Below are 25310 nucleotides of genomic sequence, written 5' to 3'. Positions count from 1 at the left end.
CTTCCTCGTCCTGCCCTTCCCTGTGCTTGGGAATTTGAGGGACGTGGGAATTTGACTTCTTGCGAAATTGCGTTAAGAAATTCAGTAGCTGGAGAAAAGAATGCTGAACCAAAGGTGTGAGTATCAGTGACTGTACGGTTCTGGTTTAGCAGGCTGTGGGATTGAGAGGATTTTCCCTGCCACGATGCCGAGGCGACGGTTTTATAAAAGAGCTCTTTTACTCGGGAGTTGAGTTGCTTTCGGACGCACAGTGTGTAACCTCCCAGGGAGAGCGTGCTTTTACCACCGAGCATCGGATTTGGTCATGTCGGTGCTTGCAGTCATGGACGAGAGGGACTGACATTCAGGGCTTGTTTATAAAAAGGGGGTTAGCCTTCTGAATTAAAAATTAACACGTGCTCTGCATAATTGCAGATTTATAGCACGCACTAATGCTGTACAAAAGAGGCCTTTCCAGGCAGAGTTTAATGGCCCAGAAGCGGAGCCATCACTTCTTCTCCCCCCCCCCCCCCCCTTTTTAAATTAGCATTGGCATGTTTAAAACACTCCTCAAATTCTGCTGCAAAATAGCTGTTTGGCTTCCAGTTGTGTTTTTTGTCTTTTTTGTTTTGTTTTTTTTTTTTTTTTATAAAAAAGGTGATTATTCTTTTTAATGCTAAAGATGGAAAGTGGTTTGCATATTCATGGCACATTATAATTTTGAAAATAATCTCCTAGTAGATATTTAACAATGGCTTTGGGTAAATGGACACTTGTTGCGCTTTGTTTAAACGATTACATCTCAATTATCGCTGGATGGTGAGAGCATGGGTAATACCCTCGGTTCTTTGTTAAAAAGGCTCTAATTAAAACTGGTTCCTGCTCTCGCCTCTTGGATAAATATGGACGTGAGGTAGTTCAGTGACACTCTGTCAAATTGCCGAATGGAGTGCAAGTTTCCCATTCATCCCGACAAATGATAGCGTTAATTGGGGTGCGGGGTGCGGATGGCAGGAACAGCGCTGCCGGTGTTGGTGCTAATCCTTTCTGCTTGGCTGGGCTTTCCCCACCTCTCCCCTGCTTGGGACCAGTGCCCTTCTCATTTTCCAGGATTTGTGTGTCTCTTTCCTTCCCCCCGTCCCAATTCGCCTGCTCACAAGAAGCAGTGCTCCTCAATCAGTCAGAGGTGCATCCCGTTCTGTGCCTTTCCATCCTGCCTTTTGTTTGGTGCAAATTTAGCCCCAGAAAAAGCTGTGTTGAAACTCGGCTCTCCTTTGAGCTCTGTAATGAGCCAGCGACTCCCAGTCTGAGTGAGTTGGTGGGTTTTTTTTTTTTACCCCTGCAAGAGGACGGCTTTCTGTGATGATGGTGTTAGATGTTACCGGAGCTGGTCACTTCCCAGTCCTAGTTTTTGCTTTGACTCTGGATAACTCACATTTTCCTAGTCCGTGAATGTTAACCCTTTGCCAGAAAGCCCAAATTCCCTGCCAGCCGGGCCAGTGACATAATAATACACTCAGCCCATCTGACTTTTTGCTCTGTGCTGTTTGCATGCAAATATATTTGAATATCATCGTATTGATGTGAAAGCGTTAGCCTGGATTTTCTTCCTATCCTCTTCACCGCAACCTGCTTGAATCGGGACTCCTGAACCCTCCAGCTCCTCTTCCTGTGTCCCTCTGACGGGAGAGGATGAGTGTGCAGCACTGGAGAGCGAGGCAGCGTGCTGGGGATGCCAGCTCTCCTTTCTGAAGCAACCTGGCGTGTCGTTAATGCTGGATAATCACCCTGCCAGCCCTGCGGAGAGGAAAGGAGCTAATGCTCTAAGGCGCGCTCCAGACCCAGTATGACAGTGCAGTATTTGCTGCTGCCACAGCACTGGATTAAGCAGAGAAGAAAAGATTTTTGGGGGAAGGAGCTACCTATGGTTGTTTTAACTCGCTGCCAGCAATGTCTCTTGCTTTTGCTGGCTAATGCTTGCCCACGATGGCAAGCGTCACAGCTCTAGGACTTCAGAAAGGAGCTAATACAGGAGCAGATCCAGGGATGCTGTTCTTCCCCTTACCCCCGCCCAGTGCAAGACTGTGAAAGACGGGGAGAAGAGATTACAGTGACTGTAGATGAGCATGTTTTATGGGTTTTTTTTCTTGAATTTAAGGTAGGAGTGATCGCACCTTTGATTTTTGTAGTTAGGGTGAAGGAATCTCCTTCGCTCCAGAGGTGCAGCTGTACCTTAGAGGGAAGGAGGTCATTGTGGACACCCAGAGACGGAGAGAGGGAACGATCCTGACACAGAGGAGGATATTCATATTCCAGCGGCTTCTGCATGATCTCTGCATCATCATTCTCTTGGGGATACGATGCTTTCTACTCAGAAGGAAAACTTCTATGGTTTTCCTTAGCCGTGGCCCAGCAGCCCTGAGCAGTAGTTTTCTCCCTTCCCCTCCCACGCTCCCGTTTGAGCGCAGCAGTGATTGATGCGTGAGCTGACTGAACACTCCACTAAATTGATTGCCAGCGAAACAGATAGCGGTTCCGACATCTTAGCTGGGCTACCGCTCCGAGCTGTTTATTCTAACAGCCATTTGGGGTGAGTAGCTTCTGCTCGTATCCCTCAAAGCTTTAAGAAATCCATAGGTAAGGGGAGACAGTGCTGTGCTGAGCCACGCTGGGAAAGCTTTCCCTGCGGTATGGAGAGCTGGTAATGCAATACGGAAAACAAAAATATATCTAAACTGTTCTTATCTGTAATGCGTAGTTCTGCAGTTAGGAGTAGCTTCTGCAGTAACATTACGTGGCCAGAAAATAAGAGAGAATGTCTGTTGATAAAAGCAGCATCTTTTAAAGTTGTGGCTGACAGCTCCAGTCAGGTCATTGCACTCCTAAAACCCCTGAGGAGGCTACAGCCTGTTCCAAAGAGCTGGCTGTCCCTCCAGGTACCTTTACCTGGCCAGAAAGGAAAAGCTGTATGTATCCTCTGTGCCCCTGGCTCTGCACCACTAGTGAGTCATGTAAAAAGAGGAAAGCAGGGGATGAAGCCATCCAAAAACGTGTGTGAGGTGCATGGCACGTTACCCAGGCAAGTGCAGCTGCAGGGACACCACCAGGCACGGATGCTCAGAGGTGCAGGAGGAACATTGGAGTTAAATTATTCCTGCAAAGGTATACCCTTCCTCTCCCAAAAGGGACTTTGCCTCCACTTGTGGGTGTAGCTGTTCGTGATCAATGGTTTTCCCTGCGATGCAACCGCCTGCGGTTCTCCTCTAAGAACGTCAGTGGGTTTGGACCCGTCTTCTCCGCTCACGAGGCTCCTTGTGTATCTGGATTCAGGTGTTCAGTGCAGTGTTCATCCGGGTATGAGCAGGGAGCATTTGCACCTTGCAGTGGTTTGAGGAAAAATCACCCTTAGGATCAACTTGGCTAGTTTCAAAGCCAAAATACACCTTATTGAAGAGACCACTCTGCCCAGTGATGCCATTGGGGTAGGTACGCCTGAGTCACCGAGCACCTTCTACAGATGTAATGCTGTTAATGGGAATTGCTCCCCAATCAGAAGAATACAGTGTTAATTCAGAGACTCAGTTCTTTTCTCTACATGAAATATCCCGCACCATTTTTACCCGTGCTTTGTGTCCAACCGATACCCCTGTAGTGTTGTTTTAATTAAAACAGAAGTGGAAATAATGAATCGGTGGTATTGGTGGTGATTCTGCAGATATGTTTATGTTAATGCACAGTAAAACGCTCTCCTGATAGCTTTCTGTGCTTTGTTAAATTAAACGTAGACATCCCAAGTCTGGATTAATTTGTGTGTGTATGTGTGTTTGCAGAGACAAGATGTGCCTTTGGTAAGGCAGAATGATTGAACTGTAAAACGCAGTGCAATGTTGCAGCAGGGCTGCCGTTCCGGGCTTTAAAAAGAAGCAACTTTGAATTTGGGAGTGTCACCGCTGCCGGTGTGTTTGCAGAGGGACGGGAGCCGTGTTGGCACTGTGGGTTAAATGCGCGCTTGGGACCTCTGGAAGTAACTGTCACCCTCACCTTCTGGGAAACGCTTCTTCAGGGTGGAACGTTTTGCCTATCAGCAAATGCATTCCTGATTTCTTTGGTGCTTCTAATTTTTTTTTTTTTTTTTTCTTTAAGATGGGGGTGGTCCGTTTCTCGATTCTTCTCTGGCTTTTCTGCACTGTAATGATGGCACCATCACCTGACTGCTGGAATATACTGGCCTGACTTTAATCATCGGGTGACTGGCTCTTAGCATGGCTTCATCTCTGCTGTTTTACATCCCCTCTCGTAATTGCACGATCGCTTCCAGCATTGTTTTTCTATTGGTGACAACGAAAGGCACGTTAGTATTTTTAGGTATCCTTGTACTTTTCTGTTTGATGGTTGAAGTGTAGGTGAAGAAGTGGTACTTTTTGTAAATAAAATCCTTTTTATTTGCAAGCATCAAATAAATATATATATTTTTAACCCCCTCACGTGCAATCATTTGTAAGACAACATTATATATAAGAACACGTTTGTAAGTATCATATGGAAGAAGAAATAGTTGGGCTAAGCCTGTATTAATAACAGGGCTGCATTTCTGTAGTGCTGACAGTTTCATTGAGGCATAGATGCTTACGATTAAATAACCTGTTCAAAGCCACGAGAAAGAGCGATGTTTAATGTAAATAGTATCTAAGTCTTTTAACTGCTAAATAACCAAACCCGGCAAAACAATAGAGAATCAAAGCTCTCCTTTAAAGAACATTGACACCAATTAATGTGCAGTAAAATTATCTGCCTGTACAAGTTGTTTCCACGGCTCTGCAGGTCTAAAATGGCAGAAGCTTTCCGTTGCTGTATAAAAAAATCAAACTACCATTTATTTCAGCCTCATGGTATGTGCAAATTCATGCAGCTCGGTTAAGGGAATAGCTTCACAACTGGTGTTACAGTCTGGGGCTGGAGTGCTGCATCACAATGCAGCAAATGCATTTTCCACATTAACCAAACATGACAGCTGAAACGATTATTAACCATGCAATATGTCGGAAGTCATCAAAAATTCACATCAGAGTAATTGCAGTGGCTCGGGGAAGGAAAAAAAAAAAAGATAGTAGCATCTCTCTCCCCGCCGCCTCACCCCCTCCTAATTCCTACATGGTACAGTCCGTTAACAATAAAATATCCTTCTGTAACCTATAAACTGTTACTCCCATCAGTTACTGGTTTCAGACTGATGCTTTCCCTAGAATTTGAATAAAGCAGCACTGGAAAAAAAAAAAAAGAAAAAATAGATGCTTTACAGACAGTGGTGTTCAGCTGGGGAAAGCAGCTGCTTTCTTATTGTCTTGCTGGACTCTTTGACTGTCTCAGCCATTTCAGGACTTGCAGGTTTGATTTATCTTTATTTTTATTTAAGCCGAGAAAACTTGAGCGTTAATACAGAAAGATTACAGCTGTGTAAGCCTAAATACCAGGCAACTGAAGTGTGGCAGTCACAGCCAGCATTGACAGGTTTGTAACTCCTCAGTACTGAGATCTACAGGTAGGAATGTTATATATTTAAAAATATATAAAATGAAGGTAAAAAGCTTGCTTTGATAAGAGAGAGTTTTCCTTCAGGTGTCTTCTGTGGCGGTTTTTCTTTGTGCTGTTGCTGCAGGTTGTTGAGATGTGTAGGTGAGTAATTACAGGGAACAGGTGGGTAGTTTTGGAGAAATCCTCCTTTGCTCGCAGAAAAGGAAACCTGAAGGTCTGTGCCTTTTCCCTTGGAATATTCCTGGCTGGAGCCGCTGCTGGGTGGGGCTGCCCGGGGCTGCTCGGGCTTTCATCCCGCTGCCTTTTTGCTTACCCTCTTGACATTGCTGACTTGGCTTTTCTTTTAAGCAGAAATGCAGTAGCGTAACTTTCCGAATGCCTTTATTCGGGTTTTTTTTTTTTTTTTTCCTCTTCCCTAGGCTATAAAATGTCTATGGGAGTATTTTAAACAAAAAAACCCAAAGATGCTGCTTGATTATATGGGTTTTTTTTTTCTTTTAGTTTTCATTGTGGTGCAAAGATACCGGTCCACTCTCTTTCCTCTGTTGCTACACTTATGATTTATTTAGAAGACACGCTAAACTTTCTTTCATTTTATTATGAAGTAAGGATTTCAAATGCGGGATGAGAATGAAAATAAGACAGAAAATATCTCTACTTTCCCAAAGTAAAAGAAGCCACTGGGAGATTTGCTTTTTTTTTTTTTTCCCCGAGGTGGTGAAGTATATTTGCTTAGTCAACTGGAGTTTGCAGCCTAGACCCCACCTCTCTTTCAAGTGAACGGGGTACGTTATGAAAGGGGTTAAGCCAGTAAAATCATAGCAAAGGGAAGCAGTCGGGGAATTAACATTTATATAAATGTGGTGGCCGGGGCTGGGTGGGTGGGAGCTGATTTTTATATTCTCAGATCTGGGGGCTGGGAGGCTGCCTGCAAAGGGGAAGCTCTGCCTGCCGTCGGTGTGGGGACTGAAGTCCGGGGTGGGTTGCTTTTTTTTCCCCTCGCCTTTTCCGTTCTTTCTCTCTATACGGAGGAAAGCAGGTTAATGAAACGTGCTGTGCCAGGAGGGCTCGTGCAGCAAAGAACGACTCGCCTCCTGCGGGGCTCCCTCCCCAAAAATTAAGGTGCCTGTATGCCCTCCTCTGCGCTCTTGTCACCTGAGAGATGCTCGGGAGGGGAGACGCGGGAACCCTGGCAGAGCATAGCCAAAAAAGTTGCCTCTCTGGAACAAGATTACCTGTGCTAAGGGCGGGGGGGGGTGTTATCTTGCCACAGAAGCAGCTCAGCAAGAAATCAAGTAAAAGACAATGAAACGTGTGGTTTGCATGTGTGAAAAGATGGAGGAAGCCATCGCCGCTGACCCCGTACGGGAGACGGCTCCGTTATCCGTGCGGTTGGTACAGTGGGGGAAATTATTTTCCTTTGTCTGAAGTGGGTGGGAGACAAGAGTTCAACCCCCGCTCCAGAAATTAATATATGCAAAAATGGCTGTAATTATTAATTAGCTGGTAGGTCTCTTCTAGCAGGGTTTTCCGTGATATCTGTTGGCAGCATCTGGAGTTGGCATTTCATTTCCATTAAAGTCGGGAAGCTCGCGTGCCGGGTTAATGCGACGCGCAAATAAAGGCACGCACTGCTAGAGAGTTCCTTAGCCAGGGTGGGGTACAGCCGGCGGAGAAAAATGGAAACCTTTTGTCTCCGGTGTATCCTCAGCACGTTGCTCCCGTGCCCCGAGTCGGGAAAGTTTAAAACCTGAAGGTTTATTGCACAATAGGAGAAATAAGCTGAGAAAAGGGATAAAGTGTTTGTTATATCGTTTGTGGCAGCAGAGATTTTTTAATACATGCTTTTCTCTCCAAGCTTTATGATGTCAAACATTTTTAAACATGATTGTAGCAGGCATATTCTAGACTTCTGGTTTTTATTTTAATGATCTGCAATTAATAATTCATAGCTAATTTTAATAATTAACTTTGTGAAATGTATCAGTAATGTAGTAAGGAAACATCATTTCTGAAGACCACGGCATGTTTAAATTGAGGATTTAAAGATATCATGACATATATGGACTCCTCCAAATTGCTTGCTTTCACTGTCAGTAAAATATTTATATTTATTTCAAGGGACACGCTGCCATGTTGCAAATACCTATTAGATGAACAAAGTAGCTATGATTTATTTACAGATATTTAGGAAGAATGATTTGGGCTTATTTTTCGAAGTCGGATGGTTTTGCCAGGTCATCTCATGTTATTTAAGAGGGCTGAACTTCAAGTCTGCTGATTTTCTTGGAATTCCAGTGTGTATCTTAAAAAAGACAAAACAACTTCTATTCTTCACACTAACATGCATGTAATCTTGGCTTTTTGTAGGGTTAGCCAGCCACTATCGGCAAAATAAAGTAGGTTTAACTTTGGAAAGGTTGTCTTTCTCTCTGTGGGTTTTTCTGGGAGACTTCAAACGGTGATAGAAATGTGAGGGGAGACCCCGCTGTGGAGGAAAGATCCCACCCGTGCTGGGGCGTGGGATCTGCATCCCAGTTTAACTTGGTCGTGGCATTTCCAGCGCTGACGGGATTCTGGTGTCTCCGAACCAGGCGTTGTCCCTCAGAGGCAGCCAGCGTTTGCCGCATCCATCCCTCTGTGCTGAAATACAGATAGAGGCTGGAAGATTTCAGCTTGGGTTTGTTGTTGTGTTTTTTTAACCGAAGCAGAAAGATAAGTGGTGCTCCCGAGGAAGGTTCAGGAGGGCGGCACAACGGGCTTTCTGCTGTGGGGCAGCCGAAATCCTTCAGCTTGAGTCAGCCCCACAGGGAGAGTGTCAGGCTCAGCAGAGGAGGTAAAAAGAACCAATTTTTTTCCATTACTATTTTTTTTTTTTTACGTACAGTTTCAGACTAATTGAAGGCATTTAACTGTTTCTATGCATCTGAAATTGTGCAGGAAGAGATGTGCAGATGCCAACAATGTTTTTGCTTTCCAAGAGAAGCCTGAGAACATCCCTCTCTCTCGCAGACAGCCAGGTTACGTGCTCCCAGAGACAGGCAGAAGGATAAAGCGCTTCCAGGGGCGGGGGAGACGGAAGGACTGCACTAAAATTTGCAGAAGTGGGTTAGAGGAGACTGGGTTGTTAATGACTTGCAGGTTTGTTTAAATCACTTGTCCTTCTTGCTGGTGTTCCATCAGAAATGTGCCGTTTCAGGCTGGGAAATACTTTGAGTGGTAGGGATGGTAGTTTGGTTTTCGGATGTGATCCTGAGTAATTAATTTTCTGCCACCAGTTAAAGTGGTTTATTGTATCTGAATATCCGTTGGTGCTAACGTACAGTTAGTCCAGCCACAGACACTCCAAGCTTCTCAGTGAGCCTCCTTTATGCCTTTTTCTTTTCAAACTACTCCTTTATTAGCTAGCGGGTTTATCCTCCCATAGCAGGGCTGGACACTCCTCTTTCCTCGGCTTTCTCAGTTTTTCGTGCAGTGTTGCCAGATTTCCAGGGGCTGGCTTCTCAGCTTACCCCGTCTTAGGAGACTCCTCACCAGCGTTTGCCACGGTAAATCGAGGTGTGGTCTGCAATGGCAACTGTGGCTTCGTCCCTGTCCCTTGCCCCTGCCATTCAGGGGCCTGACACGGGCAGAAATTCAACGGACGGGTTTTATTTGCCACCGCGTTATTTCAGCAGGGTTTCCTCTTAAGAGGGGGAAGAACTTCTGGAGGAAAATGTGGAGTGACCACGATGCTAAAATGGCAGCGGAAGAAATAAGAAAATGGCGTCATCAGTGAAATTATATTTGATGGCTTGATTTGAAGGCGTCCTGCCTGGTGCGAGGATGTTTCCAGCCAGAGGTATTGCATTGCAAGCTTAGTTATGACTGTACAATGAAGATTTTAAGTTTTTTAATCTGTAATTTTTTCTCAGTGTTCTCTGAAAAAGCATGATACCAGAGAGGCGGATATAATAGCTTATTGCAGTTAATGATCAGAAATTACCTTTGTTTGCATGCTATAAATATTTTTAATATAGGATTGCATTGTGTATCTCAAGCCCGTTGGAATGACCTCGTAATTTAATTTCTAAACTAAACTCAAAAAAAAAAAAAAAAAAAAATCCAAAGCCCTGAGTTTTGCTTTGACTGTGAATCTCTTGATGCATTTATGATTTTTGTAGGGTTGTTTTTTTTTAATCGGGATGCTAATACAAGGACGTTTATAGCGCAGGGGAGAGTCTGTAGCCGCTCATCATGGCGCTGAGCAAAGCCCCACACCAAGGTCATCCCTCCTCAGATAAAAATCTTGGGAAAAACCAATGGCCAGGTATTTGGAAACTCAGATTTCAAATTGTGGGGTTCGTTCGCTGTGTGCCGATGGTGAAACGCCGGTGCTAAAGAAGATGGGCTTCCTGCAGGCCTGATCTGTGTGGAGACCTTCCCTCGCTCCAGAGGTTGTATTCCAGGTGAGATGACTTGGCATTTAACTGCCTCCGTGGCATTTTGGCTTCTTTATCTTTTATTAAGACAAACAGAAACGCCGTCAGAGATGCTTTCAGGTGTGATTACCAGCGTTATTCAGCTGAACAAGCTCCTTCTGGTGGCTCTCAAGTAACGTTTCCTACTGTCGTGATTGGCAGACAAGAGTCTGTCCACCTTCTTTATCTAGTTTGGATATAGATATTTTTATATTTTTTTCACCGTTTTCCTTCTTTCTGTTCTTTGCATGACCTCTAAGCAGGTTGAGGTTGTTCAAGATGTTGTATTTGGTTATTGCACAGATTTCCTTGGTGCTTTATGGCTTGGTAGGACCTGGGATTCTTGCTGCACAGCCCCCAGTTGCGTTGTAGGGAGATGGAAAATGAGTAAATGCCTGGGAACGAAGTGAGGCTCACTAGAGAAGGTACCGCTGTTGCTTACACTGTTTTTGCCTCACATTAATAATTGCTGTCAAAAATGAGATGTGCAGTGGAGGCTGATAATTGGATGTGGAAGAGAACCTCACTCTGAATAACTTTGGTGTAAAATTTTAGGTTAAAATAGGTATTATCTTGGGTTTATGCCATTAAAGCATTTGTGACTTTGAAAAAAGTCTGCTAAGCCCACGGAGAGCAGCATTCCCATGCGCTGCGTAGCCCAACATGACAGGGCAAAGATTTTGAGAGCCTGGGAATGAGAGACTAATCCGTGTAATTGACATTATTCTGGTTTCGGTCTGAAGTGGAAAGACACAACAAAGAGTATGGCTAATTACTAATATTTCAATAATTAGCTACAATGTATAAGTAATATACAAATTAAATACATTGTGATTGGTGTTATTTAGAACCGGGTGCCCTACTTCACTCGGTTTAATCATTACGCTTGGGTTTGTGCAATCTTGCAAATTACTGTGACATATTTTGTAAAAATCTTAAAATGCATGGGAACACTGCAATGCGTTTCCATGTTGCGTTAGGAGTTAAGCCCGTTGTTAAGTGAAATACTGAGATCTTGTAGTGCATGAAAGCCTGAACTCGCTGAGCATCCGATGTTGAATTAGAAGAAATTAAAATTAAGCGGAGTCATGTTTCCTGCCGGCGGTGCTGATCTCTGTTTATACGCAGAACATGTAGCAGTGAGTTCAATTTTGGGACTGCTGTGTGAGCGCCTGGCACAGTATTCCAGTAGGAAATATGAACAGTGGTATTTTTCTAGACGTTTTGAGTGTGATAAAGCCATGCTTTCTGTATGTTTCATGGTAAATGTTGCTTATACTTGCTGCAAACACCTTCAGTTCTCCTTGACTGCCGCAAACGCCTTTCGGAGGGCTGCGGTTGGGTGTAGGGTATGATGGTGCCTTGGTGCTGGGGGATCACAGAATAGTTTGGATTGGAAGGGACCTTAAAAACCATCCAGTCCCACCCCCTGCCCTGGGCAGGGACACCTCCCACCAGACCACGTTGCTCCAAGCCCCCTCCAACCTGGCCTTGAACCCCTCCAGGGATGGGGCAGCCACAGCTTCTCTGGGCAACCTGGGCCAGGCTCTCACCACCCGCACAGCAAAGAAGTTCTTCCCCAGATCTCATCTCCATCTCCCCTCTTTCAGTGTCAAACCCTTCCCCCTCCTCCTATGGCTCCCCTCCCTGATCCAGAGTCCCTCCCCAGCTTTCCTGGAGCCCCTTGAGGGACTGGAAGGGGCTCTAAGGTCTCCCCGGAGCCTTCTCTTCTCCAGGCTGAACCCCCCCAACTCTCTGAGCCTGTCCTCCCAGCAGAGGGGCTCCAGCCCTCCCAGCATCTCTGTGGCCTCCTCTGGCCCTGCTCCAACAGCTCCATGTCCCTCCTGTGCTGCCATGGATCAAATCTGGATGGTTTGATATTAGCCCTTCTGCTCTTAACGGATGGTCTCCTGGCTGAAGCAGAAGCTAAGAGGTATTTTTATTTTTTCCCTCTAAGACTGTTTGCCTGTCTAAGGAGCGTGTTTCCAGTCTCCACTCGCCAGATCCAAACAGACCCAACAAAAGTCAAAGAGCACGCACCATCTGCCCCAGCTTCTGTTAGGAGCTGATCTGTGGCTTCCCGAGGAGCACTGCTTTCCGCAGTTTGAGTTTTTCCTGTCACGGCTAGAAGGAATAATGATATTTATCCAACACAGCAAAATCCAATGTTCCTGGGTGCGGGCTGAAGATTACTGTGAAAACTGCATGAGTTCCACAGATCAAACAGTCTGAACTAGTAAAATAACACTCAAAAAAAGTACTCATTTTTGCATTGCTGGCACTAACCAACAGCAGAGAGCACTTGGTAAATATTTGCCTACAGCTCACCCTGCGACAGGGATTAAAGGCTGCATTCAAAACTGAGCGTTACACCAGTGGTGGGGTAGGAGAGCCCCGTTCCTGCCCTGGAACTTGTCTCCGGAGAAGGTTGCTGCTGTGCATCTTCCGTGATGAACCCAACCTGTCGAAGAAGTCTTATGGGCAAGTGGTGGTCCCCCTTCTTCGGTCCGCGCAGGCTCTTGCGCCTCTTGCTGCCACCGCAGTGAGGTCCATGTTCCTTCTCCTCCATCATGAAAGATGACAGTATTGAAACTCTGCAAAATTTTGATTTTGCTGGAGCAGAAAGCTCTTTAAAAAAGTGAAATAACCTTTAAAGTCGTTACTGGTCACACAATGGAGCAGAGATTAGGCCAGTGTTTGTATATTTTAATATCCCACTGAAGTGCTCTCTGCTTGCAGGGTCAGGAAGAGCTCTCCTACCGTGGCTTTCAAATGAATTGAATGTTTGGATACAAGTGGGAAGCACAGACTCGGTGCACGGGGGTATGTAATTCAAGACCTCTCTGAAGGCAGGGAGCAGAGCAGCAAGTCTTGTCCCAGCCCAGTGTTTGGCTGTAGTAGCCCAGTTTTGTGTTAGAGCTATTAGTCTGCGTGGTTTTCCTTCTTGAGCTTCAAAACGGCTTTGAAAATCTGTGATGCAACAACTGGTTCTCGGGTCTTAGCAAACTGCAAACCTTTCTGATTTTTCCCTGCTTTTTCTCCAGTTTAGTCAACAGTAAATTAATTTTTTCAGAAAAAAGTTGCAGGATTTTCCATTCTAAACACGGAGGTGAGGAACTTGAGAAATGCGTGTGGTAATTTGATGAGCTCAGCTCTCTTAGGCTGGGAAAACTTCGTATTGCTAAATCCTTGACTTGAAGACTTTATGCAGCTGTGGGACGAGCCTCGTCCTTTTTAGTGGACCTTTGTGGCTGTGTACAATGTTCCTTGGCTCTCACGCAGCTTTGATGTGAGGCAAACTGGTAAATCACCCTCCCTTGGCTTCTCTTCCTCTCTGCTTTGGCCCCGTAGCAATTTTGCCATCCGAAGTCCTCTAAGGAGAAAGCCAGTTTCCCAAGTGCTCTGAGCTCATTGCGTTTGGGAGCTGATCTTTGGGCAGCTGCCTTGTCACTTTGAAGGACACTGTATTGCCAAAGTAGGTAGTGAGGCTGCTTATCTATGTGGTTTTTAGCAAAAGCTGATGCTTTCTGTAAAACAAATCATAGGAAGACCCTACAGAAGCTTCCAAGAGATGCTGGTGTGATCCACGCGAAAAGAAAATGCCCGTGCTACGCCATCACGTCCCCATCCTCGGGAATACATTAGTTGGCCACACCATTGCTTATGGGCCCATCCGCCTGTCTGTTTAAAGCCAGCCAGCAAGCACTGACGCTTGCCTCAGCATAAACAATAATTCGTATTTTAAAAAAGCAATATTAGATAGTGCGGTCTGTTATTGTGGCAGTGGGTTCCGGGTAGTTTTGCTTCATTTTCTGTTTCCAGAGAGAAGATGGCCAGGAATGCTGTGCACCACCCCAGGAGTGTGCTCAGACACATGAACGTTTGCAGTAGGATTGTATTTAGCAAATAATTTCTTAAAATTGCTGGTAGAGGTAATAAAATCAGGTGCTTCATCTGGAGCTACTGTTCCCAAACCATTGCTGAAACGTGACTTTTGTTACCCGTATAATCATCAACCCCACTGGTCCTTTGCGGGATTCACTGGATCTGCTGGAAATCCAGCATTTGGAAATATTTTAATCAAAGAGCAATTGACTTGAAATGGCCCCAGATTGTTCATTTCATTTTCTCCTTTCTTCCCTTGCCAGTGAAAAAGTAAGCGTTGCTATCAACGTCCAAGGCCTCAGCATACTGTTTGGCAACACTCACCTTCTCTTGACAGCTTGAATACTAAGATCAAGTATTAAAAGTAGGGCCTGGCTGATGGAAGTAATTAGGAGACTTCTACCAGCCAGGAGAGAGTTTACTAACCTCATTTACTGCGGTGAGTGGAGGAGACTTTTAGTCTCCTGTCAAAAAGAGACCATCAGTGCACGCCTGCCCTTTCCTACCAATAATGAATTAGTTACTGGAACGCTTTTCTTGCTGGAATTCAGGCTGGAGCAAGGCAGGTGCTGGTTCCTGTCACATCAGCCTGTGTTGGGCATAGGATGCCTGAGATGACAAATGACAGCGGAGCAAGGAGCACGGCAAGAGCAGGGAAATGGTGTGACCTCCCAAGGGTCCTGCCCCTCCACTGGTGGGGCCACAAACCATCCTCGAGCGAGGCAGGGTTTCAGCAGAGAGAGGAGAAGGTGAGAACATCAGACTGGAATCCAAGGGACAAGAGATCCAAGAGGAACTAGAGGAAAGATGCTGAGACCCAGTAGATGTGCAAGAATAAGTGGGGCTATCTGGAAAATGGGAGCCTGAAGGTGGGAGAGTGGGTGTATTTCTATGCCTGTGTCCCTGTTTTGCAAACACCATCTCATCAGATACTGTATAAACCATGTGTAGGAAACATTCAGCAGCGAGTGTTGCGGAGAACCTGTGATGGAGAAGAGTTGTGCTGCTTCCCTTCCAAACGAGAGGCAGGAAGAATGTGTGGGAGTCCCACAGTAACAGAGAGGAAAATTAAATGCCACTCACTAAAGCAGGACAGCATGACGTGACATTAGGGCTGTGTGAGCTTTTTGCGTAAACCTGCCTCGGGGAAATAAGATAAGTTTTCATTTTCGAGCAAAATCCAGGCTACATTGGGCTGCCTGCAACGGCACGGAGAGCTGCAAGGTGAGGATTTCACCTCTGAGGTTTCAGCCATGCTGGTGTTAGCTATTCCTGTCTTTGCCATCTGCCGCTGTGAAATAGCCCTTTGTCTCCTAACGATATCTCTGTTCTCCTCCCGCTCCTCTCTTTGGATGCTGAATACGAAGCCATGTCTCGTTGCTCGTCGTACAATTGGTAGCATCTCCCCGGAGAGGGCAGCTCCTGCCATGTGGGCCGTGTACTCCCCGTGCGTGCCGAACGCCGTACTGCCGTATCCTCGTTACGCTCCACAAACCTTCCTGGCAAAGTCAAACCCTGCCTCTGGGACTGCAGAAAGCTTTTAGGGCAGGTGTAACTCGGTGAGCGCAGCCAGCACTCTTCGAGGTCCTGACTTAAGAAATACGTGAACCCATAAAGCTGTTTTTTTGTGGACCAAAATTCTCATCTCTTCCATCCTTCTGCCCCTCCTTGTTCCAGAGAGCTCTGCTTTTTCTCATAGCAGATGGACATTTGTGTGCATTTATATACACCTGTGAATTCTAGATGTCCAGTGCCCAAAGCATAATTTACCACTAGGTGGCAATGCAATAAACCCAGGGAATAAATACTCTTGGAGCAGCCGGACACTCCTCACTTTCTTAAAGTGTGAGATTTTGGCCACCAAAGCCCAGAGTGACAACCTCTTGTTTGGCCTTAACTAAGCAGGAGTCATCTCCTGAGCAGTAGCAGGAGCCCCAGCATCAGCTACTGGAACTCCCTCTTCTGAGGTTTAACAATTAGCCTGTAATTAACTGCAGCAGCAGTTGTCATGCTGCAGTCACAATGTTTAGCACAAGGCATAGGGCAACCTTTTTAAAAGGTACCTCTCCTCAATGAGGCATTACAGGTATTATTTTGAATGTGTGAGGATTTTCATTTGCTAACGGAGTAGGTTTTGAGATTGAAGAAGACAATTATCATCCCCTAATTGGCGTTCGGTGTAATGTAATCCCTTAAACGGACCTGGTGAACTCTCTGGGAGCTGGGAGGTTTCATTAAGAAAGATACTCACCCTGGATTTACTGACTTCAAGGGAAGTTCAAGCACATCTTAAATTCCCCCGGCGATTACCATCGTTGGTGTGGACCTTTCTATGCAGGTACGGGCTCAGCTCAGGGCACGCATCCCTCCGAGGAGAGGACCAAGGGTAGGACTTGGATCTCTGGGGGCTTTCAGGAGCCCAGTGCTCCCACAGCATCGGGGAGGCAGGGCACCCGGGACCTCTGCAAGCTGCGGTGCCTGGCTGGGTGCGCTCAGCACCTTCTGTTGCATCCGGATAGCTGTAGGTCTGCGTCTTAGAGATGATGGTGGGTTTTTTTCCCCTGTAAAACTAACAGCGTTGTTAGGATACGGCAAACACACAGCCTTCTCTGCAGCATCACATCCCTACCATCAAAAATGTGGCTGTGGCTTCTGCTCGTGTGTTGGTGAGTGCTTTGAAGGTCTAGAAGCGCTGCTTGTTATAATGCTAGATAATTTTTCTCCAATTCATGTTGGAGGTGGGAAAATAAAATAAAAATAAAAAGAAAAAATAATTTGTTGCCCTCCCAGAGTCCTTCCAGCCGTGGACAAGCCTTACAAAGCCATATGTCCATCCTTTCCCACCTCTCCTGCACGGAGCTAAGATCAGATCCCCTTGGGTGGCTACAGTGGCTCTTGCCTTGGTGACTGTATTAGTTGGTCCCCAGACGCGTGCAAGGGTCTGGATTTAGCTTCCCTTTTTCAGACTGTAACTGCACTTTCTCTGTGGGCATTGTCTGACAATAAATGGGGACGTGGCAGGTGATGAAATGAAGAATAGACTGTGTAGAAGTGGTCACCGTCTTCCGTATGTCATTCAGGGGCTGTTTTGGGGTTGGGGGGGAGGACACGGCAGCATCTGTCTATCTCGGAGGACGGCCGTTTGTTCTCTATCTCTCATATACAGCATATATATATATATATCTTGTATCTTTGTCTCTCGTATGCAGAAAGGGGTCACATTCCTATTTCCAGCTGAAGGGGGTCACAGGCTGTCTCATAGCTCAACTGCTTGTTCTACATATTTCAGAGGGAAAGGGTGCAACGCCCTGTATTTCACATACTGGTGCTGGGTGCTGGGCAGCAGGAGGGCAGACAGCACACCTCTGCAGCACGGTTTCCTGCCACATTTCTTCAGTTTGGGGAGATTTCAAGCCCTCCTCACCTCCCTGAGCTAAGCAGCAATCTGTGATACCTGTGGTCATGTGTAGTACTGCTGCAGGATTGTTCCTAAGACTAAATTTATTTTCCCGAAGGTCTAAATCCCTCTGACAGCAAGTTTCCATGCTCCTCTGGAGATCCCGAGCTCTTCCTAAGTTGTATGGATCAATGCAGACATTGTCAGATTGTTGGGGTGGGAGCCGTTTATTTGCAGGAAAATGTGGAAAATGAAGGGCACGAAAAGCCTCCCGGTTCCTGACGAATTCTGTCGGACACTGCTGCAGTTGTGTCTCCTCACTGGAAAAGCGTAAAGCATGGAACACTGACTTCCCACTCCTGGGTTTGTTAGCGGCTCTTAATTTTAGAGCCGTGGAGTTAGCATACAGACTCTAAAGATATTAGCGCTTAATGGAGTTGATAATGTTATAGTTGATTACTTCCGAGGGAGACAAAGGCTTCTTTTCCTTTTTTACAATTTGAGTAACGATTAAGTTGAAGTCCGGGAGTACAAATCAACTTGGTTTGTTTAACTGGTGGTATAACAGTGAAAACGCAAAATAAAGATATTCAAGTCAGGGTGTAATAAAGGTTTCCTGTTAGTGTCTGTGTGTGTTACTGCAGTTTACCCCATGGCTATTTGTTTAAAATTCAAAATATCGTATGTTTCCTAGTATGAGTCACGAAAGTAACCTCTGGGATAAGGAGCTAACAAGCGCATCTGTTCACATACACCTGACCTCTTTGAGAATAAAAAGCTAATTCTTATGTATTATTTTCTACCCGCTCTAGCTCTATGCACGGCGAGAGACTGCGCGGTAAACTTTTCCTGTATGCTTTCCAGCCATTTAGGTATTTCCATCCTTCCTCAACTGACTATTTTTAAGGCTCTTTTTCACAGTTCCTATCGGGCCTCCGAGAGCTCCACTCCTGCCTGAAACTGCCAAGTCAAAACCTTTTTTTATTTTTTATTTCTTTCCAACATACTCAAGTCCAACAATCTTATCTTGGCTTATCGCTCCTACCAGCTTCCATCCTCGCTCCCTCGAATGGAGAGCAAGAGGAAGCAGTTGCTGGGACACAGAGATAAAAGAGAATAGAAGCAGGTCGTTTCACTAGGATTTAATGCATATTAAAGCAGGGGATTAATGCGTTTTCGTTTTCACATCGCTCTGTATGGGCATCTTACTGTACCTCTGGTGAAGGAAAGTGACCTTTAAACTTCTCAAGAGTGGGTTGGGGAGAGCTGCGAGCACTTCGCGGAGCTGAAAGAGCTGAGTACCACAGTCTGTATCTGAGGTTAGTGCCAAGGCTGACTTTTTTTTTTTTTTTTTTTTTTTTGACTGAAGCTCTGTTTCTCCTTTTCTGCAGGGATTCCTGAAGAATGAAAAAGATAATGCCTTGCTGTCAGCCATTGAAGAGTCGAGGAAGAGGGTAAGTTGGAAGCAAGCACCTTCTATTCAAAAAAAAAAAAAAAAAAAAAAAAAAGAAGGGACCCCCTAAGGAATTAATAAACTAGATATTTAATAAAACTAATGGAATTTCAGAGGCCCGTATTGAGAATATAGAAAAACTAGACATTAGGAAATACGTAGAACTTCCAGGAGAAATACGTCAGCTGTATTTCAACATGCCAGGAGGCTCATGGTGTTTTAAATCTGTTTGAGCAGTTGTTGTTCATAAGGCGCAGCACACTCGCTCCGACCCTCTCCGCCTGGATGCTGCCTTTCCTAGAGATGATAATGTTAGGATGCGGGGGTTATTTCCTTTGAGAAATGCCATGTGCGCTGACTTCCCGCGCAGTGAAGGTGATAAATGAGTTTATTGTAGCTGTTTCTCCAGGTTTCAGGAGTTGAAGTATATATGACCACGTTCAGGCCAGTGCAGCAGACGTGCTGTAAGGTTTAATTCCCGTGTCTGTAGAAGAGCCAGAACACCATACTGCATCACACTGTCCAAAGCAAACCTCTCATACAGGGGGGAAAAAAAAAAAAAAAAAAAAGGTTTTGAAGAAAATGCTATAATAAGAAAGCAGGAATTGCCACTTAGGCTCAGGGTTTGCTGAGTCCAGTTTTCTGCCCTCGAAGGGACCAATGCTGGAAGCTGTTTTCCGATCTGAAATTCATCTGATCCTGTTTCTGAATCTCTTTATGCTTTTGGTATCTGTCATGTTCTGGGGCAGTGATTTCCACAATTGAATTATGCAGCGTGGAAAAATGCTTCCTGTTGTTTGCCTTAAAGCCGCTGCTGGGAAATGTCACTGCCTGGTTCCTGCTGCTTCTGTTACGATTGTTTCCCTCCACGTGCGCTTGGGGCATCAGGTTTAGAACCGAGCCTGGGTTTCTTCCAAATGATAAGAAATAGTAGTTAAGCATTATTAAATTATTTTAATTACATATAATTATACTGTAATTATTGAAGCATATTGAAAACCCTGTTGGAATGATTATAGTGAAGGTAAGGATAAGACCTATATTCTACCATGACAGTATGAAGTGAATTTATATTATAAAACAAAGAAACACAAATCTCACGCTCTAGTTGCATGCATGCACCATAGTTAAATGTTTGCCAAATGTCACTGCCTCTTATCAATTCATTTATACTGGGCAATGTTTTGTCCCTTAATTGACAATATTAACAGTGGGCTGTAATGAGATGAAAAACTTACTCGGCCAACCAAGCCCTTTAGTTATGTACCTGCAGCACAGAGCTGTGTGAAAGGGAAGGTTGGGAAAGAGAAAGAGGTGGAAGATCCAGTATAGCTTATTCTCTATTTAGAATTAGTGGAAATATTCTTAATTTCCTGTCCCAGTATACTTGGGGCTGCTAGTTAGCATCGTCCCAACGATAACAGGAAAGGTGGTGAAGCATCTTCTCTATCCTAATCCTATGGCCAAAATAAGGAATATTGCGGGGAAAAGCTGTTTCCTTCCATGAGTTCCCCAGTTGGAGCTGAAGACAATGTAGCACATCAGCCATTTTAAAGGTAAAAGGATGTTCCTTCTCGGGATACGATTTTCCAGTGTGCTTTCCTGAGTTACATTCCTGATGAGAGAGACTTTCTGATTCTTTGGCACTGGTTAATTTTCCTTAATACTTTTATTTTTATTTTATTCTATTTCCCATTTAAAAAAAACCCAAAAACATACTGATAAAGACCTGAAAATGAAATACAGGCCATAAACACCCATCTCTTAAGAATGCGGTAAGTCAAACCTTTGTAGCCTCCGGGGAGATGAAAATCTGGTTGCCATTAGAGAAGTTACTCTCACCAAACCGCGCGGATCGGTGATGACCTGGATATCGTGTCCGTGCTGCTAAATTAAAGAGAGAAGCCTATCGATTTCCAGGCTGCTACGTTCTCTGTGTATTGCAGTACCGTGGGAGAGATGCTGTTTTACCAGCTGGGTATGTGAGGGTTGTCTTAATTCCACACACACCTACTTTCTGAATCCCCTCGTACCTGAACAGGAAGCCCTGTTAAAATAACGTGCAGCACATCATTAGCTCTTGAGGGCTGACCTGGTTGATTTATCTATTTTTTGCTTAATTTTTGAGCTGGTCTATTAATAGCAGAACTAGGCTGTTTGGTGTTTCTGGGTGTTCCTTAGCTCTTCTTCTTCTTCACCCACAGACTTTTGCTATGGCTGAGGAGTATCACCGAGAGTCAATGCTGGTTGAATGGGAACAGGTGAAACAAAGGATTCTTCATACTCTGCTTGCATCGGGGGAAGATGCTCTCGATTTCACTCAGGAAAATGAGGTAACTCTGTCTTTCTAAACACCATACAGTGTTGCGCACAACAGGTGTGCAGCTGGCAGCACTGCTGAAACCACCTCTGGATTATTCTGTAGCTACAATTGTGTGGAAATGTGAAATATCAAATCTCTGTTTAATCCCAGAACGGCCACGATTAGCAGAATGCATTGTCTAGCAAAATAGCAAACCTTTATGATTTTTTGTTGACTGATGGGTACAGCAGCAGTGGAGCTCCGTTTTAAGCAACGTGTGTGCAAACTGGAAACTTCATCACGCTGACACATATTGGGTTAATATATTCAGGGGACAGAAAACACATTGGGGTAAACTTCACCTTCAGGAAACCTTTGCAACGCTGATGAGACCAGACAGTTTCTCAGGTGCGACTGGGCTCACACGTAGGTCTTGGAATGTCTCTTTCCCTTATCACGGTGCGCTAGCCAGGATTTACGGCTTTTTGTAGGAGACTGATGAAGTCTCTCAGGTTTCCTGGCAAAATCAAATGAATATTCACAGGAAAAAAAAAAAGGAGTATGTTTTCCTTTTTATCTTGCTGTCTCATGCACCGCAGATTAAAATTTTGTGCTGCTAAGACCTCTACTGTTCAGCAATTCAAGGTTAATCCAGGAGGGACCAAACCTGTTGGGCAAGCCTGACCCCGTGTTTAACATGGAAAGGTATTGACTAGCAACTTGTACCATAAGATAAGGAATGTTTTAACTTCAAGCTTTACAGTTTATTCTCTTAAATCGAGTGCCACAGTTACATGAGCAGAGTGAAGCAGAGCTAGGCGCGGAGTTGTGGGAACTCCACCCCTCTGAGTTCGAGGTACCAGCCACGGGCTGGGATCCCTGGAGCACACAGTTACATCGCAGCCCCTGCACGATGCTCCATGAGGACTGGGACTGTGAGAGGAGGGCGATGGGGGCTGGGGCTTGCAAATTGCTGTGCTTTCAGGCCAGAAAACAGGCCCAGGTTTTTATAGCCACGTTCCCCATTCCACCTTTTTTTTTAAAAAAATATATAATCTTGTTCATTGGAATGACTTACAGAGCTGCAAAGTGCATTAAAATAAAATAATAAAAAAAAAACCAGCCCTTGGTGTTAATGGGGTATGACCTGTATAGGGATTTGGAAATAATTAAAGTTGTTAATGAAATGTCCCTTTCTGAATACTGTTCTTTTAAATATAGGTTAATCCCAGTTAGCATATGTCTTTTTATAGAAGCTGTCTTCCTCAGAAAGTATTCTACTGATACTTTACTGTGACTTCTCGGAAGGTTGTCCAGCTTTCCAATATTAGAAATACTAAATAATGCAGGCTGAATTAATTTAAAACTAGGAACAGCTCTCCTGTTATTTTCGGATGTGAGTCCAAAGCTTTGGCAGCTATCCTGAGAGCTTCCAACGTCTTTGGTTTGTGTGTGAGTTACTGCGGTGGGGTTTTCCTTCCCAAGTGTGGATACTGACTGCGAGCAGAAGCAATTTAATAACCTGCTCTGAAAAGGTAAAACCCTTTTCCTGGTGTTTTGGTGTGGTCCACAGCACTCGAGATGCAGAGCATCAAATTGGTGGGAGGGAGGAGGGAGGGGGGAAAAAAAAAAAACAAACCCTCTAATGTTTTTCATGAATGAGTTTAAAGACTCAATATACACTCTCACTCAATAATACTCCACTCTGTATTTCAAAGCACTTGTAGTATCAGTATGTCATTTCAAGAGCATTTAAAATCCTTGATATATTCTAGTCTTAGCCTGAAGAAGTCAAAGGTCTGAGAGGTTTGAAGTGCGTCTACTGCGTTAAAAGCCTGTTATCTAACCTCCCCACAGCAGGTTGTTCTTCTAAAGCCTTGTTCCAGTCAAATAAGTTTTTTGTGTGTGTGTGACACAAACAGACACAGCCTGTAGAATATAGTAGAGGTTTAATTGATATCCTCTGGAGATGGAGAATCAACTGAAAAGGCAGAGATCCAAATGCAGCAGGGGGGCCGGTCTGCCTGCGAGCCAATTCTCAAGCTTTGGGCAAGCTAATTTGGGCAGAGTGAAATACCAACACATTATTCATGGAAATAAGACCAATTAACAGGCAAAGCTCATGATTCAAAGAACCTAGCGCAGGATTTACCATTAGGGTTTTCTGCTCCCCCTGTCCTCCAACCTGGCTTTATTCCCGCAAGGGAAAAACACAGCTAATAAAAAAGTGCTTCTTGGAGAAAAGGGAGGAAAGCCCAGGTTTTGTTTTCAAGGTATCACTTATGTTCTCAAGGTGTTTATTCCGAGCTTCCACTAGGGGCCGAGGCGTTTCTTTTGTCCTCTTATTCCAGCTTTTTCTTTCTTCCATCTCCACTCCTGCTGTCAAACAACCCGCTCCCGCAGTGATGGAGAGATGCCGTCGCTCTCGGTTTCTCTTCTGCCCCTCTGTATCATATCCCTTAAATCCCAAGGACTGCAAGATGCTCTCCGCTGCACCGCAGCGTATTTTGATGGTGTTTCTCCAGCTCGGTCTCCTGCCTAGTTTTATTTGCCGCCTTAACTGGCCAAGCCATTTGGAGTGCTGACAAAATGTCTGCCCGGACTTCTGCCGAGGAATGTGCATATTCATATGAGAGTGATGAATAATTCATCTTCGGATGCACGTGGTTTGGTGTGCAAGCGGAGCTGAACGCTCGGCTGGGTACAAATGAAGGGAGGACTCCTTTGAAAAGCAGCATCGTTAGGCAAAATGAATTTCAAGATTAAAAAAAAAAATGTGGCAGCAGTGCAATATAGCTGCAGCTTTCATGGGTGGATAATATTCAGAATAAATATTGCAGTTCCGAAGACTGTTTTGGAAAGACGTAAATTCAGGGCAGGGAGAAGAAAATGCGGTTGATAAAACCAGCAGAAGCCATTTAAGCAGTACCAGGATGGAGATGCAGAGACGTGTGTGTGTGTGCGCGTGTGTGTGCACTTGCAGTTCTGCAGTCCTTTGTGCGTTACCCACCTCCCTGGTTTTCCTTTTGCTGCTCCGGTTAAGCTTGAGAGCCTGACCTGGCAGATGGTTCCATATGTACCTAGCTGCTCTTTTCAACACATCTTTTGTAATCTTTCCCTAGAAAACTTGGTAAGTTCTGTCTTGCCACCAAAGGACATCCTGCCCTTCCCCAGTTCCCCCCATTTAGCTCCTAGGGGATGCCTCTTCAAACGCTGGGTACCAGCTACAGCAGAATTGCCTGCGCGGCTCTCCGTTTCTGCAGTTCAGGGTGAAGAGTGGAAACGGCCTTCCCCACGCTGACTCACTGCTTTAGCTTGCCTTTGGAGATTTCCTTTTAGCACAGCCACGAGAGAGTTCAGTGAGCTAGCGCTTTTTTAAAGTTTAATAATTCAAAGATGAAGCCAGAATGCGAGTATGAGATGGAAAAAGTAGGAAACGAGCTTGTTCCCATGGCTCCTGGCATAGGAAAGAAAAGCGAGACAAATTCTTGAGTTCCTGAATTTTTCCCTTGCTGAAGGAAAGGACTTTCCAAGTTGGTAGTGGACATGTAAAAAATTTGTTTTCAATGTGGCAGTTCTCAGCTGCGTCACACTGTTAATAAGCGAGCCTCAAAACGTTACAGTGAGGGTAAAATTAAAATTGGAGAAAAGAAAGGGAAAAAAAAAAAAGCCCCAAGCCCCAGAGCAGCTATTTCTTCATTTCAGGCGTGCGCTTCTGAATTCAGCTCCTTCCCGGTGGGTTTTAACCCATCGGTGATGCCCCGCGCTCTGGAGCGGCGACACGTGGATGCTCTTTGGTGCTGCAAAGCGGCAGCGGGAGAAAAGGGCACCAGATTCACAAAGCAAAGCCCCAGTCCTTATGTTTCTGGTGTTTGGGCACTGGTTGAAAAGTGACACTAAGTCACAATGTACCCTTCTTCACTTGCTTTAGAAGATGAAACCTCATCAGTAATTAATGACAACGTCCATAATTTAGTGTTACTTTAAATAACTCTGCAATTTATCTGGCACAGCGTAGGGGAAGGCTGCAAAGCGCTATTTCTGCCATCATGTCTGTTTCCCAGGAAACCTGCTTTAACAGCTTCTTTGTTCTTTAGAACAAAGAATTTGTTGGGTTTTAGGTGGGTTTAAAGGAATTTGTGTCAGATGATTTGGCACTGAAAGAAAAATGCTAATGCTTCTGAATATCAGTGTCCATTAGGAGTGACTGTGAGGAGTATTTTTAGTGGAAGTTCAGCTGCAAAAAGAAAAAGTGGGACTTCTTTGGGGTTTTTGATAAGGCGTTTCTATACTGCCTAAGGT

The 25310-nt window shown here is 44.9% G+C and overlaps 1 protein-coding gene across 1 annotated transcript in view; it reads left to right on the top strand.

Annotated features, from left to right (window-relative positions):
* Positions 1-25310, top strand: part of NUP93 (nucleoporin 93) — a 75600-nt gene that overhangs the window by 26186 nt on the left and 24104 nt on the right. Inside the window, exons 3-4 of the mRNA XM_074151676.1 lie at positions 18645-18707; positions 20911-21039. Of these exons, the coding sequence (XP_074007777.1) occupies positions 18645-18707; positions 20911-21039 (192 nt within the window). The remainder of the gene's footprint in view (positions 1-18644; positions 18708-20910; positions 21040-25310) is intronic.

Source organism: Numenius arquata, chromosome 8 (assembly GCF_964106895.1).
Source record: "Numenius arquata chromosome 8, bNumArq3.hap1.1, whole genome shotgun sequence".
Classification (NCBI taxonomy): domain Eukaryota; kingdom Metazoa; phylum Chordata; class Aves; order Charadriiformes; family Scolopacidae; genus Numenius; species Numenius arquata.
Note: the sequence above shows the minus strand (reverse complement) of the source record. Positions and strands in the feature narration are given on the sequence as shown.